This window comes from Tauraco erythrolophus, chromosome 1 (genome assembly GCF_009769465.1).
Source record: "Tauraco erythrolophus isolate bTauEry1 chromosome 1, bTauEry1.pri, whole genome shotgun sequence".
In the NCBI taxonomy this organism is placed as follows: Eukaryota; Metazoa; Chordata; class Aves; order Musophagiformes; family Musophagidae; genus Tauraco; species Tauraco erythrolophus.
Window position 1 is genome coordinate 15,609,865 of NC_141465.1, and position 18,731 is coordinate 15,628,595.

Consider the following 18,731-nt stretch of genomic DNA (forward strand, 5'->3'; position numbering starts at 1 on the left):
TTGCTCGTTGAACAACTCCTTTGAAAAAAATCCTTAAATTAATAGTTTTTAAAATATTCTTTATTCTTGCATTACAAAGTAATTGTTTCCATATATAGCTTCTCTGAACACCTACCCAGGCACCTCAGCAAGAACTTTGATATTCTCTGGTGCAGGATCTTGTAGCTGCATTTCCCATCGACTTCAATGGGATTTAAGTACCCTCGGAAGCCTTGGGAATTAGACAGCCTTTTTTTTTTTTTTTTTTTTTCTCCTACGTGTGGATTTAGCCACCTGATTTTAGGAACGCATGTTCAGAAATATGCATATGACTATCTTCTTATGGTTTGGATGCTCCGTGGATTGAAAAGGAAAAGGAAAGAGGCCTCGTGGCCGGTGCGGGCTGTAAGTGCGGCACTTCAACAGCGAGCCCATCGCGGGGGTCAGCGCTGCCGCCCGCCAGCCGCGGGGGTGCCAGGAGCCGGCGGCTCCGATCGGGACACCCGCCCTCACGCCAGGCACCTGCGCGCCCTTCCCGAGCCGCCTTCCCACCCCGGCCCTGCACAGCGTCCCGTTGCCTGCCCGAGGAATTAAAAGCAGAAACACAGTAAACGTTCCGGGGCCGCCCGAACGCGGCCGGCCCGCGCCGGTTCTTTCCCCTACGCCCTCGGCGTAACTTTCAGCCGCTGCCACCGCCGCCTTTCGCGCCGGCTGCTGACGCGCCGGGCGGGTCCCCCCTCTCCGGAGAGACGCCCACGCCGCTACCTGCGGGCAGAGGTGGAGGCCCGGGCCCGGGGGCAGAACGCAGCCCCCGCTTTGAACGGCGGCAACGGCAAAGCCCCGCCGCCGCCGCGGCGCTCCTTCCCGAGCGAAGCGCACCGGCCGGGCCGGGCCGGGCCGGGCCGGGCCGGGCGGTTTTTCCCTTTCCCTTTCCCTTTCCCTTTCCCTTTCCCTTTCCCTTTCCCTTTCCCTTTCCCTTTCCTTTTCCCTTTCCCTTTCCCTTTCCCTTGTTCCCTTTCTCTCTTTCCCTTTCCCTTTCTCTTGTTCCCTTTCCCTTTCCATCTTTCCATCTTTCCCTCTTTCCTTCTTTCCCTCCTTCGCTTTCTCTTTCCCTCTTTTCCTTTCCCTCTTTCCCCCTTTCCCTTTCCCTGTTTCCCTCTTTCCCTTTCCCTTTCCCTTGCCTTGTCAACTAACCCCCTCTAGCGCTGAACCGGCCGCATCTGACCTGCGGGCTGCCGGCAGCGGCGAGGCGAGGGGGCGCTTCTCCTCGCCTGCCGCACGCACGGCCCGGCCCGGCCCGGCCCGCACCGCGCTGCGCCCCCGCGCTCCCCTCAGGAGGGCGGCCGAGGAGGGGCCGCCGCTCCGACGGCTCTCCCGCCCCCGCCCCCCCCCCCCCCCCCTTCCCGCCCGTGCCGGGCCGCCCGTTGGCTGGCGGGGCGCGTGTGCCGGAGCGCCCCCGGCGCGGGGCCGCGCTGGCCTCCCGGCGGACCCGGCACCCGCCGGGCTGGGCACAGCGGGGCGGCCCCGCAGCCGCGCCGGAGGGGGCGATCGCTCCGCTCCGCGGGCGGCGGGGGAGCGGCAGCACCAAAAAACTGCAGCCGGCTGCGCGGCACGCAAATCAGGAGGGAGCAGCGAACATCACACCAGAGCCGCCTGGTTTCTGATTGCTCCGCGGCAGAGGGGGGAGAGACAGAGACTGAGAGGGGCGAGAGGCAGAGCCGGAGTCGGCGGCGGAGGGGTCGGGGATGCCGCCCCGCAAGTTTCCTTGATGCCTTCGGGAGCGTGAGGAGGCGCCCGGCCCTTCGCCCCCTCCCGCCTCAGGAGCTTGGCGGCGGGGGCGAGACCCTCCACCGCGGGAAACTGAAGCCCATCGGCGCTGCCTCCGGCCGGGGATGCGGGGGGCCGTGCGGCGCGGACGGAGGAGGAGGCTGCTCGCGCGGAGGAGGCTGCTGAAGCTGCTGGGGGCGCTTCTGCGGGGCTGAAGGTGCCACCGGCCGGAGCCGGCGGAGGGAGCGGGGCGCGACCCGCGCCGCCGCCACCTCGAAGTTGCCGGAGCTCTCCCGGCTCCCAGCGCCGCCGCCCCTCGCGGCAGGGCGGCAGCGGCGGCTGCCGGCGCCTCCGCCCGCCTTCGCCCTCCGGGCCGCCGCCGTGCCCCGGGACCCCGCTGGTGGATGCGCCCGCGCCGGCCCGGGCAGCCGCCGGCGGCAGTGCAGGCAGCGCAGCCCGCCGGACCGCACCGGACTCCGGCGGGGCGGCGGGCTGGGGCGCCGCGGCTGCGTTCCCCGCTGGCCTGAAGGAGGACAGGGAGCCTCGGCGGGCCGAGGACGACACGGGGCGCTCGGCGGGCACCAGCCATGGGGTGTTGTGAGGTGAGGGGATTGCTCTGGAGAGTCGGCCTCTTCCTCCCCCTGCTGACAGCGCGCCCCGCCGCCGGTCACGTCGCCAGCAACCACGGTAAGGGCGGCCGGGGGGCGCGGTGCGAGCGGGCTCCCGCCAACTTTGCGGCGGCCGCCAGGTGCGAGGGGCCAGCGTCCGGGAGCGGAGGGCACCGCACCTGCGCCCGGGGAAGCGGGGTGGCGGCCGTCAGGGCGTTGGGGGCACCCAAGCGCCGGGCGCCTTGCTCCCGCCGGCCCCTCTCGGTAGCTCAGCCTCTCCCGGCGCTGAGGGGGCAGCGCGAGTGCGGGGCTGGGCGCCGCGGCCGGTCGCCGCCCGGCGGTCACCCCCTCCGGCCGCCTGTGCCCGCGACGCCGCAAAAGTTGGGTGTTTGGCGAGAGGGAAGCGGGAGGGAGGCCGTGCTGCCCGTTCCCCTCCTCCGGCGGCGTCCCGGGAGGGGCGAGGTAGCGTCCCTCGCCGAGCGGGGCCGGGGGCAGGGACGGGGCGCCCGTGGGCTCTCCGCTCACCCCGAGCCGCCGGGCTTTGTGGCTGAGCTGCTGAACAGCAGGTCACCGAAAGTTACCTCCCGGTGAGCTGCAGCGGGGGCATCTTTCTACTTGAAATGTGGTTTTAAGGTTTACTTTACTCCCGCCGAAGGCAAAGCGCCTTCAGAATGGGTTTGAGAGAGCTCCCCGCGCGTGAAGAGGGATTGCTGCCAGTCAGCGAGCTGTTCAAAGGTGCCTGGCTGTCCTCAGCGCCTAATTTTTACGGGCTACGGTCTGATTGCCCGAAAAAAATCCCATTTGAAGTCTTTGTCGCAGGTGCATGCTCATCAGGTCTTACTGAAGACAGTAGTTTAATTCTTTATGTTGTACTGTGTGCATTTAAGAAAAATGTCTCTGGATTAAGAAAGGAATCATCCTATTTATAAAAATAAAAATAAAAATAAAAATAAAAATAAAAATAAAAATAAAAATAAAAATGCATAGCACACCCAGAGGATATCAAATTTTGTTAGGACGAACTGAAAAAAAAAACCCCATAACTGATTGTGAAACATCATGTTATATATTATTGAACATCTGGATAAAGCAGAGTATTTCCTTAACTGTTTGTTTAATGTACATCTCTCTGCTTAAGTTGTGGAGGATGTAGGATGCAGCTATTCCTAGGTTAGAAGAGTCTTCCCTACTTCTAATATTATTTTTGTACAAATTAGCTTTCGTGTTACGGGATTTTAGTGTGACATGAGTGAAAATACGGGAGCTGAATGGTAGCTCTAAACGTTGCTTCTGACAGAAATTATTTTACCTGCTGTTGTGGAAAGAAGCGCTGAAAATGACTATGGTGGAAAGTAATGATCAGCGAAAACAAACTGGTTTTAGTCGTGGAGTACTATCAAATATATCGTGCCTGTATTTTCACGCTTCTCTTTTACAATCCATTTTTAGTGTTCGCTGTGTCTGTATGGGTGACAGTAAGAAGAGAGAATAAAATACTTAGAAAATAGGAAAAAATGGTAGTACGGCCACAAATACCCTGAGCAATCAGGGTCAATTATGTCAGGGATATTCCAAGTTTAGTATTATTCTTTTACCTCTTCGACACTAGACGTGATGAATAATTTCAGTTTGTAATTGTTTAACATAGAGTTATATCAATGCTGTATTAGGTTTTGCCCTTACTCATGTCTTAGACATCAGATTTTCACAGAAGCACAGCACAATTTTCCTTTTATGTCACTCTCATTAGTGCATGCTAATGTCTGCTACATCACTGCAAGGCCTAACAAGACACATGAATGCGGTTTTAAAAAAAATCTGCATGTGTTATATAATAACCGAGATACAGTGTATGCATCAAAGGTAAAGAATTTTTGTTAAGTAATGCAGGTTAGATTAGGTTTCTAAACTAGTATTTGATATTCCTGATGTTCAATCAGTAATATTTAAAGAGTTTTAAAAATAGGTGAAAAATGGGGAAAATAGTTACCAAAACAGTTTAGCCTGAAGAAAAGTCTGTCAAGGATGAACTGTTTTATTGATGCTGACATAACTTGTACCAAGAAGTTCGGGTATTAAGGTATTGGCTGCATAGAGGACTGATTAATTACCTAACTTGCAAATGACTTATCTTTCTGCACCTTGTTTCAAAACTTCCAATAAAGTGAGCGGCCTCGCTTGTGCCACAGAAGTCAAATAGTAATAACTCGTCAGAACACATGTGAGCTGACAACTTGCTCAGTTAATACGGATGCTTCAAAATGCACACCCCACCCGATTAATGAAATGCCAGCAAAAGAGTCTAATTTTAACGATGACTTTCTCTAAATCCAGGAATTGAATGAAAGAAAATGAGTTCAATAAAAAAGTTGCCTATTGTGTAAGCAGTTAAATGTGTAAGTTCAAAATGCCGGTTGCTAACATTCGGAATCCCAGCGGTGAAGAATTTTTTTGAGATCTTGTGCAGTTAACTGAGCAAAAAAAAAAGTCTCTTGAATTTTCGTAAGGTGATACTTTCAGAATGTACACTTTGGAAACATGTTTGCAATAATTGCTGTTGGGTTTCCACTGATAGTCATAATAGTTATAACTTAGCTTGGCTTTACTCTCTGGTATATTTGGTCTTCTATTTTGTATTTACAAACACATCAGCATTAATACTAAATTGCAAAGGAATGTTTTGTCTGGGTTTCTTGATTGTTTGGGGGAAAAAATGAAAGGGGAATAAGTTTATAAATCCAACTTGCTAAACAAACAGATCTTCCATTTCATTCTTAATGGTTTATTTCCTGTTATTAAAGAGGGATTTTCAGAGAATTAATATACTCCAGTCTTCTAAGTTATTTTTATCACTATGTTGGGATTAATCTTTTGTGTGTTTTCCTCAAACAGAAAGAAAGAATTTTTATTTTTTTATATATAGTTCCAAGACTCTCAGGTTGTCGTTCTTCACGCAGTAAATCAATGTGTGGTGTCTTGCAGTATCTGTAGCAAAGCAGACACAAACAATAGTATTGACAGGGAAGTGAACTTACTCATTCATCTTAATGGAGTGGTACATTCAAAACCAAATTATGACCATGCCAAGAGCTAGTTTTCAGTGCTCAGAAAAACTCTGTAGGTAGGCAAGGCCACGGAGCCGCGTAGGAACAACATACCTCTGCAGTCTGAAACAGAACTGCTTGAAGCGTAAGCCTCAATTAATGGTGTAGAGTGAGTGCTTACATGTTCATCTAAATTTTCATTAGTTGTCCATGACATCCAGTTATGAATAAGTTGCATTATTATGCAAGATTTCTGCTTGTGTTGTAGGTTTGTTGGTTGGTTGCCAGAACACAATGAATTGGGTGATTACCCTCAAACCTAAAAATACAGATAATAGCATCTGAGCTGTGAACTTCTTTGTGCAAAACATGCAGAAGCTTTTAAGATAAAGGTCACATCAGGTAACAGTTTGATGGTATTCTGTGCTAAGCAGGATGTTTCTGCATATATGTAAACCAGAAGGAATTTTTGTACCCTGGCTTCTTTCTAACTGTATCTGCCATTGTGTCACCAGACAATCAGTTTCTGAAGTAAACCATAGGACATGCGGAGTTTGTAACGCATCGTGTCTATCAGTGAACTGTAAAAGGAAGTTGCTGCTTTTTCAGTTACCAGGTGTTGATACATCTTGTCAGGTTGGTCTTTTTATGCTTCCTTCTAAAAGGCACTGCATTCATTTTCTTCCTCTTACAAAAAAATTGAGGTAAGAAATGATGTCAAATGTCAGTTCCAGAATTCATAGAGCCTTTAGTTTCACAATGATTACACTTGATGTAAATTGGGTAGCTCAAAGTAGGTGATAAAGCTTTTTGATTCTGATACTAAAATCTCCGACAGATTACTAATAACCTTGAGTTATTCATCAGTTCAAAGGAATTGACTTATTTTTATTCACATATTTATTTTTACATAAGTGCAATCCATCACGGATAAGCACTCTTTCCGAATACAGCACTCAGAATTTTCCTGCAGCAATAAGGAGACCAAGAACTAAGTGTCTGTAGAGACTAAACTTCTCTCTGAATGAGACTGATGTTTTACTGCTAGAGGATATCTCTTACTTTGAGGGCTTAAGGTACTGTGAAGAAGTGCTGCCTGTAGTGTCCTCCTCCTGTTGGATTCTGCTGTTCAGTTTCCCAGCTAACATTTGTAGTGAGCATTTATGTAATTACAGAAAACTGGGAAAATTAAACAAAACCATTGCAGTAAAGTTTGTCATTCCCTTTTAAGTGTGTAGACACAGTCATGAACAAAATCACATTTTAGTTTCAAGCTATTAAGAAGTTCTAAAAAAATTTTATCTGGGTGCCCCACATACATATAGAGTTGAGTGCTAATGAAGACTTTGGAACCTCTGCGGTTGTAGATATGTGAGAAATAACTTGTTAACCAAAAGCTTCGATTCATATGCCATGAGATGAACAGATTTGCAATGAATGCTTCATGATATATTCCTGGTGTTGTGTTTGGCCGTACTGAGTGCTGTTTGGATGTTTTGTTAATTTGTTTTGGATAACAAATGAGAATGATTGTTATGGAAATATTAAAAATTAAAACCCGTATAGCTTAAGCAGATACGGTTTAAAACTGAGTCAGTACAGTCATTGTCATGTAATTTGAGGGTGTGAAACACCACAGAGGAACTAAAGTGTTTCCAAAAGTATACAAGTTGAGCTTGTTGAGAAAGGAGGCAAGTCAAAATTTAAGCGAAATGTTATAGGGAAGTATGAAAAATGAACTGAAGAGAATAGTGGACAGTTAGTGAGCTGTGGTTTTTCCATCTCTCATGATTCATTCAGAGATCAATGCTTTCAGTTTCAGCCAGCATCTTGCCTGTACCAGGAAACAAGCCATCGTAGTTGCTAGAACCAGAGTGACACAAGCACAGAGGGGACAACTGTCCTGCATCTGCCTACTCTTCTGAGGTCCTTGTCAAAGCGTCTGCTGCTAGCCGCTCTCAAACTAGCCTTCAGTATTGGATCAGCTATGCCTTGGGTTTGATCCAGAATGACCATTCTTGTTCTCCTATGAATTTAACAGTTGATTTTTGGCCAGACACCACTTCTTTTGGCAAGTCAAATAGTTTACGAATGAGAGAAGGAAAAAGCATGCAGGAAATTCAGTTTGTTTTTTTTTTTTTTAATTGAAATCTCCTCTGTGTTTCCAGATACATATTTTCAGATCTGATTACTTAGATCTAAACTCTACTTGAGGGTTTGTTTAGAGTATCTGATGTTAGATTTTTCACTTGAGAATTTTAGAAAAGTCTAAAAGTTGAGTAAATTGTTTGTCAGTAAGAGATCAAGCGGTAGGGAAAGAAATTATTTGTCCAAAACCTATCCTGACCTCTGGGAACCGTGTTATCGTGCAGGAGAGGTCAACAAAAAACTATCTGTTGTGAACAATACATCTTCAGAAGATGGTTTTGAACGTGTAAATGATATGCCAATCTTTATGATAAGGTGTTGAAACTGAGAATTACTACTGAAAAGAAGATTTCTCTTACATGATAAAAACATGAAATTGTTTGCGGAGTTTCTTTCTGATCTATACAAATTAACTTACTCAACTTTGTGAGAAAATTATTCCTCAGACCTTTCTCTTGGATTACTTTCTAATTGCTATTCCTTATAATTTTTGGTTTTGTGATCTTATGTCATAGTAACTTGTGTAAAATTCAGGATTTTCCTAGTAATGTTTTTTTTTTTTCTTACTTGGGATATGTTTGTATGACCTTTTAAAAACCTAAAGATTGATCAGTCTGTCTGTCTGTCTATCTATTTATCTATCTATCTGGTTTTATTATTATGTTTTAGGGCTTTTAAAATGCGTTTGTAAACAGATCCTTCCATTTCTGTACTTATTCCTCAAAGTAATCATCACTCTGTCTTCTGTTGTAATGATGCCAGAATATTTCCAGACCATACAAAAGCTTGTAAAATTTAACAGTGAAATTATCTTCAACTGGTTCATTTCTCTTGTAATCCCCTTAGTTAGTCTTCCGGTCTACTACTTATTCCAGCACTCCTCATACTAGTTCCAAGGATGCTTTCATTATCAATCTTGCAACACCTTTTTTTTTTTTTTTGTGTAGGCAGGCGATTGATCATTCCCACGTCTAAGAACAAGTCTGTTCAAAATAGGTTGACATTAAAGAGAAGTCACTTCAATTAATCCAGCATCCATTTGTAACATAAGTACTAATTTTAATGTGTTACAGAACATGGCTTAGAGACCAATCTTGGCTTTAAATCAACTGCAAGTTTTATAGGGATATCTGAAGTTTGCTAATCCATCGTGTTGAAAAACAGCAACCCCAAACCATCTCAACAAAACCCAAACCAAAACCCCCTAAAGTTTTTCCTCGTCAGTAGGAAAATTTTACTAATTAAATTGTCTCACGCACAACATAATACTTCTGTATGTTAGCATTTCTTCCACTTACTGTCTTGGGTCTCTGCATTTGGACTAAATTCTGTCATCCTATAAGAAAACATAAAGATGCTGAATACCTTGATAATGGTGATAATTTAATGATTATAGATTTATTAATTTTAATCAATTAAGGTAATTTTTGATGGTTTAGATACTTTTGTAGCTAATAAAAAATCACCACCTGAACAGTGCATAGGTGTTTTTTTTTTCCCCTGGTTGATGATACTGTACAAATAGTTTTCTGCTCTTTAAACAATTGGTTTGCAGTATGTCATAGTAAGCCTTGACTTTTAAGACAGCACATGCTATGACTTTGTTTCATGAAACTTCGCATTCTAAACACATAAAGCCTCAATAATTATTATGCGTATTTAAAGAAAGTAGGGATATTTTGGTCTTTAAACTAAGACTAGATTAAAAAATGCTGTAATATTCTTGACTTTTGAGGGTGTAGTAGGGTCAGTTTTTTAAAATACAAAAATATTTATTTTATGGGAAAATTATATCTAGATTGAAAAAAAATTGCCTTTCTGTAAAGTAATCTGAGGATTTAAAATGTATTTTGTCTCTAAATATAAAAAGATGAAATTCATGTTTAACAACAATTCTGAAATCTTGATTCAAAACCCTATAAATATTTTATTATTGAAAAATGATAATGATATAACATAAAATAAACTGTATTAACATCAAACACAGACTCAAAACAAGGTGAATCAAAATAAAGAACTTCAGATTTGAATCTTTCTCCTACTCTCTGAAAATCTGCAAGGAATAGGATATTCTAAAATCTGTTTTTAAATGATCTCAATTTTTTCAAGCTTTTATCCCTAACTCCTTTCACATACTTGTCTCTGCCAAACCCCACCCCTTGTTTCAAAGTTCTGTGTTACTGGGATTTATCAAAGGAGGAGACAAACAGAAATTTTCAGGAGAGGTTAAATCCTGATTTTGTTTGTATTACCAACCGAAGAAGGCCATGCTTCGTTCACTTGGTCCCTAGATTCCTGACCCTTAACATTTCCTTAGCTGTGGTGTTAATGTTGCTTGAAATACTCTTATGGAAAACATGGGGGTTGAGAGAGGCTGTTGCAGCAGAGAAGCCCACACCCACTCTCCAGGATGCTGCTGTAGAGGAAGATGTATCACCAGGGCTGGCCTCTCTAACCACAGTTCTCTCTTCCTTGGGCCAGCTGGTACCAAACAGTCCCAGCGTAAGAAACATGGAAAAGGTCTTTCTTCTTCTCTCCTTTAATTTGCTGTCCCTTTGTCCTCTCTTCCACTCTCCCTCGAGTTGTATGTGTTCATACTATAAGATTCTACTTAAAGTCTCTAGGAAGAAATAAGAATTTAAAGGTGTAATACTCTTTTTTTTTTATAGAAATTCTTGATTTGTGTTTAGGTAGATGTGTAAGAAGCTCATAGAATTTTTTTCCCCTTAAGAGAGCTGGTTTGTCCTAAATTGACTGAATTCTGGACAGTTTTTGAAGGTGTCTACTCTTTGCTGACAGATTCTCCAAGAAGACTAATACCAGATTAATGAGGGATGGATGCACAGCAGCTCCTCATAGGTCAGAGCAGCTCTGTTGGATAACGTAGGCAATACGTGAGAAGTACTATGAATACATGAGAAGCACTAACAGAAGCATAGCAATGCAGAGTGAACATTTTAATATACAGATATGTTAACTGCATTTGTGGTACAGCATTCCTTCATGCTAACAGGTTTCTGAAATCATATGGGGTTTAGCTTAGAATAAAATCAGTGCTGTGCCACTCCTATGCAAAAAGAAAAGTGGGCAGTAGGCACCATCTGTAACAAACCACTGTGAAGGTACACACACAGAATGAGGACATAGTAAAAGTTATATTTACTGGGAGATCTACCGTCTCAATCCATTTAATGGCTTCTGCACCTAGAACAAAAGGGGAAAAGTCACATATAGCAAACAGTAGCATTGATGCATGTAATGAGTGATTTGTCTTGGCTGAGGACCCTTAGTTAGAGTGCACTGCTGCTGTAATTTGTATTCTCAGGCTGCTGGTTGCTTCTTAGCTTAAAATAAAGGAATAAAAGAATGGATTAGAAAGCATTCTGTAAAATCATGCAGTAGCATTTTAATCTGGGTAAAAGTGATTATCTCTCTGAAATTTCCCAGGCCAGTTTTCCCAGTGGGTTCCAGCTGCTGGTTTAAAATCAAATTCTATAGGAAAGATTCTGCTAAAATTTAGAATTAAATTGTTCAATTCTATTTTGGACATATTAAAAAAAATATGAAAGGAGACCTAGCCATTTTTTCTGTAGTGCTTCCATTCCTTGTGGCTGGAAATTGATTGTATGAAAAGCATTTGGATGAGGGATTTGTATTTCAAAATGTGGTTTGAATCCAACGCTTTCTGCTAAACAAAGTAGACCGTGTAAAATTGCATAGTCCTTCATAGTCTGTCATGTCTGGCTGCTGAAGATCTTTGAAGGTGTGCTGGGTTTATGTGGTGGGGTTTTGGTAGCAGAGGAAGAGCTACAGGGGTAGCACCTGTAAGAAGCTGCGAGAAGTTTCCCCAGCTCCAAGTTGGACCCGCCTCTGGCCAGGGCTGAACCAGTCAGCATCTCTGTGAATATTTAAAAAGGGACAAAGAAACCTGTGCCATGCAGGACCTGCAGTGAAGAGAGGGAGTAGGTGGGAGGCCCGGCCCCTGGCCTCCCAAACAGGGGACTGCCCACGCTGAGCTGCCACCAGTCGATTGGTGCTGGCCACAGCGGCACAGCTCGGAGCGCTCCGAAGTGCCTTGCTCCCAGGGTGCCTGCTGGGAAGAGTTTGTCCTGCCGGGACTGCCAAGGTTTGTTGGCCTGGTGTGGCTGCAGGAGAGAGAGGAGTGGGATGTGAGAGAAACAGCTGCTCAGACACCAAGGTCAGTGAATAAGGAAGGGGAGAAGATGTGCCGGAGCTGAAATTCCCCCATAGCCCCTGGTGAGATGGCAAGCGGCCCCTTGTAGCTCGTGAATATTAACGGTGAAGCAGAGATGCATCTGCAGTCTGTGGAAGACTTCACACTGGAGCAGGTGGCTGCACCTGAAGGAGTTCATAGAGGACTGTGTCCCATGGGAAAGGACTCCATGCTGCTGGAAATTAACAGTAGAGCAGAGATGCATCTGCAGTCTGTGGAGGACCCATGCTGGAGCGGGTGGCTGCACCCTAAGAAGCCATGACTCCGTGGGAAAAGCCTGTGCTGGAACAGTCTAATGGGTAAGGACTGGATCCCATGGGAAGGATTCATGTCAGAGAAGATCGTGAAGAACTGTCTCCTGTGGGTAGGGACCCCATGCTGGAGCAGGGGAAGAGTGTGAGGAGTCCTTCTCCTGAAGAGGAAGGAGTGGCAAAAACATTGTTTGATGAACTGACTGTAACCCGCATTCCCTATGTTCCCCTGTGCCAGTGGGCAGGGAGGAGGTAGATGAAGGAGGAGGTGTAGCTAGGAGGAAGGAATGGGTGGGAGAAGGTGTGTTTTTTAAGGTCTGTTTTTGTTTCTCAGTAGCTTCTCTGAAGTTTCTGATAATGGATTAACTTGCTTTGTCCCCAAGTCGAGTCTGTTTTGCCCAGGACCAAGGTTGATGAGTGATCTCTCCCTGTCCTTGTCTCAAGCCTCGAGACTTTTGTTTTATTTTCTCCTCTTCATCCCACCAGGGCAGGGAAGGGAGGAGTGAGTGAGCGGCTGCATGATGCTTAGTTGCCACCTGGAGCTAAACCAGGACAGAAGGGGAAAGAAAGTGAGGGAAATCTGAAACCTTTGTCTCTATTAGATTGCTTTTGCTTGTATTGCTGACGTTGCTAAATACTTACATGCCAGAATGCTACAGCAGGAATACCCACTCAGAGGGTTATGTTAGGTTTAATCATTCAGTTTAGTGGACTTTATTTCTTAGAGGAATATTTAATTTGGGTAAATGTGAATACTGTTCATATTTAGGAATGAAGAAACACGATGAGAGGTGTGGAACACATCAGCTTCTCAGCCAAACTCACACTCAGACTGCCATCAGATGCAATGGAAACCCAAACTCTGTTGCTGCTGAGACAACAGTAGGAATGTTTACCCTGTGTTTTTCGTATATGATAATAAACCTCATCAAATTACAAATTTCCAGACTAAGAATTGCAGAAAGATTTAGCTTAATTTGCTTCTGTAAGAAATACAGGGAAACATCTCATGCTAAGGGTAAGAATTTGCCATTGTAAAAGGGTGTATATTGGAAGTGATAAAGATGTGTTGTATTCAAAGAAAGGGGAATGATTTTGTGCACTGCACAAAGAAAAAATATCTGCTAAAGAGAGGCGTTGTGTAAAAATTGCTTCTGAAGAAATCCGGGATTGTAAAAGTCAACCAGGAAATCGGATGGTATTCCATGTAACGTTAATGGTTCCTCTTCATGCAGATGAACATAATGGATATCATATACTCCGTTTTTCTATAGGCTATCTAAAGGGCATCTCATCTAGTGTAGAGAAATGAATGCTGGTGGTTGGAAGGAGTCTAATGTTTCTTGTTGACGTTGTTTAATACGTGGCTCTGTGCAAACGTTAGGCTGCACACGGAGTTATTTTTTCAGTGTTGAATCTCTTCAAAGCTATTATTTTTCACAATATTCTTATGAGCAAGCCTTCTATGTCTTTATAGCCACTGAACTAAGGAAAAGAGTTAAAGGCCAAAGTTTTCAGCTTGTGTGACCAGTTTGTGACACCCTCTGCATATTCTGAGGAATTAGCTTTTCATGTGCTCAGAGGTAGTGGCAGAGGTAGATATGACATCTTGGTTTTCAGTGCAGTCTTCAGCTAAATTCATTGTTATTTTTCATTCCTGTACATAACTAAGTTGGTCTCTGCTGGGAACATTTTGTTTCCATTTTAAAAATCCATGATATATCAAAACTCAGTTTGTCAAAATGTTGAACGCAGATGAAGTGGATTCGTACAACACAAATTAAAGATCTGAAACTTTCTTGCCATTTTGTGTACCCAGTCTCTTAACAGCCTTCCTGACGTCAGCAGGACTTCCTCAGTCCCACAGCAGAAGCCTTGGCCAACTGGCCCATGGACCTGTTTGACTCCCATAGTCTTGAGAATCAGCTGTCTTTGATGTAGACTGTCAGCCATAGTTTCTTCTTCAGTTCTGGCTTTTCCTAACTTTTGAGACTTGCTACTCCCCTAATGTAAAAGTGTAGGTAATATGAAATTTCCTTTCTTACTGAAGTTTTTATATTTTAAAAGTTCGTTTTTTTCTCTCCCTCTGCCCATATCACTCACATAGGATGATGGTTTATTCAGATTGATGGTGTAATCCTCTACTAAATGATCTGAATTAAGGCAAGAGAAATTCCATCTTCTGTGGCATAAGCATTAGATGGTAATGAAGGCATGCACCTTACCAGTAGATTATGTTAAGCAGCAAAGGAATCTTGAAACTTGCAAGTAAAATAAGCTCATTTTCAGGTAACACACCAGGTTTGTCCTCTCTAGGTTGCGTTAGAGCTCTAATGGTCATGATGTCCCTTTCTGTGGCGCTCTCTATCACTTCAGCTGCCCTTTCCTTTCTTTCCTCTTTATACCTTTCTTAACCTTGTTCTTCTGCTAGACACCTGACCATCAGTGCCCACAATCTCTTTTGTTTTTGTTATGTTGTTTTGTTTTGTTTTTTCATGGTTCCATTCTTCATTTTGCTGCATTTAATTTGGGATGTTTGTCTGTCTTGTCCTTCCGCTCTCTCTGAGCTCTCAAGGAAATGAGAGAATACAGATGAAAGCTTTCTGTACTTGGTGACTTGGAAGCCAGAAGATACATGAAAGGACCATCTTGTGCAGCCTTGCAATCTTAGTATGGAGCATGCTTAGTTGCTCTGCGGCAACGTAGAGTCTGTTAAGGCTGGAATGCACTAAGCCTAGATAAGCTTTGGCAGTGCCAAAATTTCAAATTGCTATAGTGAAGATGTTCAGCTTGGGTAAATGTGAACTTATAGCAAAGGACATCAGTGAACGTCTATCAAGATGCTTCAAATCACAGAAATGCGAATGTTCTTTCTGTAAAGATGCGAACCATATTTTCCCTTGTTTTGCTCTTGGAAATGTTTGAATGGTTTTATTTGATTTTTTTTTTCTGTAAAGTCCAAACATAGACTTTGACATAGAATATTTTAGTTTGTAAAATGTTGAAATGGCAAAAAACTATGTTGTAAGATGAGAGAGTTAAGTAACATGAGCCGTAACCATAATTAGAACGGAGGTCACGCTTGTAGCAAGTTTCCCATTTTATTCCTTTCTCATGGCACACCTGTTGTTGCCACAGTACATCAAAAGTCCCAGTAATGCCTAGCCTATTCACTTTACTAATAATCATTTTCCTTACTAATTTTGTAGCTAGTAGTTTTGATTTTAAGTACTGTCCTGAAGCCTTAGCATTAGTGAGTTTCCATCATATCAGAGCAAATTAGGAAATTATTTTTAATAGCTATAGTTTGATAGATGTATTTTATACTTGAGAGATGTGCCTCAAGAAATAAAAGCTGATTGAAATGAGTGCCACAGATGGATATTTTGAAAACAAAAAAGAAAATCAATAATAGATTAGGCTTGATTAGATGTTGATATTTAGAACCGCACATAGATAATGTTAAAATTTACTGACAACAGTTGGTCTTCTTCCTGATTTGCATTTGTGCCTCCATTCTTGGTTCAGGTGGATCATGGTACATATATTGTAAAGGTTAATGAACAAATTGCCAATTAGCTCATCTGATTGTTCAAGCACTAGCCTGGAGGGCTGTATGTTTTATAATCTAGTTTGTCTTATGTGGAAACTAATTTATTTATTTGTTTATTTGTTATATGAAATTCTGAATTGCTTGAATGTTTAGATGAGTCCAAACTAATTTATGAACTGTTTTTCTGTCCTACCTTCCTCCATACACTTGTTTTACTCCACTGTAAATTAAATATGGTTGTACCCAACTTGCATTCTTTTTAAGGGAGAAGAGAGTGAGGATCGTGGTCTTTAGTTACTTCCTTTCCATTTAATAAATATTTCAAAAAGTGATCCTAATATAAAGCATTGTTTCATCTTGCTATGTAGTTTTTGTCAACAATATCTAGAGGTTTATTCCTATTTTATTTTGCCTCCTAGTCAGTTGTTGATGCAGAAGAGTACTTTTACCTCACTCAACAGGATTACCAAATTGATTTTTTCACTCAATTTGCATTTGCCAAAATTTAAGCCTTTTCCACTTCATAACTAAAAGTGACTGAAAAGTCCTGAGAGGTTTGTTAACCCTGCCTTTCAATTCCAATAAATATCTTTTTCTTTTATAAATAATCATTTGGAAAATAACTGTGTGTTATTATTACTGCTCAAGAACTGAAGATTCTTTAGTATCTGAACTTTTTTGTATTTTTGATTTAAACCCCACTTTTGCAGTTTGAGGGGAGCACTTCCTTGTCATCAGAGTGCACCCTCAGCGAGTTTGCTGATGACATAGAACAGAGGAGGGGCTATTATGCCAGAGAGTCATGCTGCCAACCAGGGGAAAGGTGGATTGTGCCGTTTTGAATTGATACAGAATTTCAGCATCAATATCTGCATGGTAAAAATGAAGCTGTGAATAATTAGTGTTTTCCCGGATATTTCTGCACTATGACACATTCTGTAGGATCATTTCAAGAGGAATCAGTTAGGACATTATTGTACTAAGCACTATTAGAGTGTGCAGATTCAAGAGAAACAAGCTTGTGTGTCAATGAAAGGCACTGTGACTTTCTTAAAGGGAGGTGTAGGAAAGGACAGCTGGACCATTTGGGTATCAGAGCAGAAAACCAAGATCAAAGCCAGAGAGATAATAATCACATAATGAATATACATGCTCTATATTCATTTTATTGCCGTAAGGCAATGCCCCAGAGAAACACAATGGCTTCTAGGTTAACTGTGACTGAAGAAGATGTCACAAGGCACACCATAGAGGAAGGGAAATTTGTAACATCCAGTATAATATAATGATGCCAGGCCAAGGCTGGTGGTAGAAATCAAATGCCCATACCAGTAGGTTTTAATAAACCCAAACTTCCAAATATTGTGAGGTAGTCAGAAGTAGAGGCTAAAGTAGAGTTGTTTTTATTTCTTTTGTCTTGCAAAATGTGGTAGATGGTTTCAAACTTTTCCATCTAGCCAGAGATAAAAAACAAGGTTCTTGGGTAATAGCCGACTACTGCTGCTGGGTTTTAAGAAACTAATGAAATCATGACTTGGTACTTGTTTGCATTAATATAGACCTGGGTCGTTTTCTTTGTTTTCTCTCCTTAGCTGTCAGTGTTATTTCCACGTTATCTGAATAAAAATGAAATGTGGGCTTTTGAGAAGAAAGTCATTTTGGGAACCCTATTGAGATATGTAGCCTAAGTGTCTTCTTTACCGGCGCACATTGCTCGGAACAGGAGTTGACAATGTACTCTGTTAGCAGATAATTTATATTAGTGTTCTGCACGGCTACCTTATCATCTCCCAGTGAGTTTATATAACTACTTATGTCAGTGTTGGTGGAATCAGATTATCTCATTTATGTCAGGGATTCACTCTATGAAGTTGGAAGGTCCCGTTAATTAACCTGAAATTCCAGGAGTAGGAATGAGTGAAAAAATCCTCAAGTAGCAAAATCTTTTCACAGCATAAAAATAACATACTATATGTTCATTTGCAGACATGGGTGGCTGAAGGGAGTCATCTGGAACTGCACCTGGTTATGTAAATAAAATTAGGGATACAACATAATTCAAAGGTGCAATGTTTGATTTATGTAAAAGGCATGAAAGGAACAGGTAGAACTGGAGTTGCTGCATCACAGAACTCAGATCTAAGTACCAGACGTTTACCATACCATGCTGATGATACGGGATGCGAATGTTACCAATATCAAAGTGTATCAAAGCAATATCAAAGGCTGGTAATGGAAGTGAAAGACAGAGGAGCAGAATTGCCTGTTTGGGTGTTGCTCACCAGCCTGGGCTGCGGCTCCAAGGACGCTGTTGCATCTTCCGCAGCCAGGAGGAAATGGCCCGCCTCTTGTAGGCAGGGTCTCAACCTTAGTTAATTTTGCCACATTTGGGTTACTGCTGTTAACCAGAAGCTTGTTAGTTTTTCTTCCCTTTCTTTTGTAGAAATTTAGTTTTGCCTTTGAAACGCTAAAAATTGATAGAAATGGGTACTGGGATTGAGTGAAGTGTTCTGAAATGCTGTATAAGGAGAAACCTCTTTGCAGGTGATAGGTTTGTGTGTCTTGCTTATATTCTTAGAGTAAGACCAATTGCCACCATCTGAGCAGATGAGAATTTTCTTCTTCTCCAGGTCAGATGAGACTGCCAAAGCAATTTGTGGTTAGAGATTTTTTTTCTTCACTGTAGCATGTAATATACTTTATTTATTAGGTTCGTAGGACTCCTATCTTAAGAAAAAAAAATCCTACTATTGATGGGTTCTTTGTGTTACCCTTCAGTTAAGCATCTGCTTAGCTAAGGGTCTTCTTTTTTATAGTGTGCTTAGGAACGGAAAAAGTTACTGAGTTGATGTGATGGTTTGATGTAAAGGGGTTCTGGTGGCAGGAGAGGGGATTTGCTCCCTGTGACTTCTCTGGTTTTGGAACCGGGTCAGACGTGGTTCTGGCCACCAGATCGGACTCCCATCCCCCTCGGGGCTGAGCCAATCAGTGCCTCTGCAAATTGCCCTATTTAAGTCGGGACAAAGGAACCGGAAAAGGTGCTTTGCCCAGGAGGGAGGAGAGAAGGGAGGAGGGCGCTGCCCTGCTCCTTGGATCCTGTCTGGGCGCTGCCTGCACCGGGCCGGTGCCACCCACTGAGGATGGCGG

At 43.2% G+C, this 18,731-nt stretch overlaps 1 protein-coding gene across 2 annotated transcripts in view; it reads left to right on the plus strand.

Moving 5' to 3' along the window:
- Window positions 1-2,333: 2,333 nt before the first annotated feature.
- EPHA6 (EPH receptor A6) overlaps window positions 2,334-18,731 on the plus strand; it is a 524,483-nt gene continuing 508,085 nt past the window's right edge. For both annotated transcript variants that reach the window (XM_086629497.1, XM_086629571.1), the window contains exon 1: window positions 2,334-2,433. In XM_086629497.1, the coding sequence (XP_086485623.1) occupies window positions 2,334-2,433 (100 nt within the window). The remainder of the gene's footprint in view (window positions 2,434-18,731) is intronic.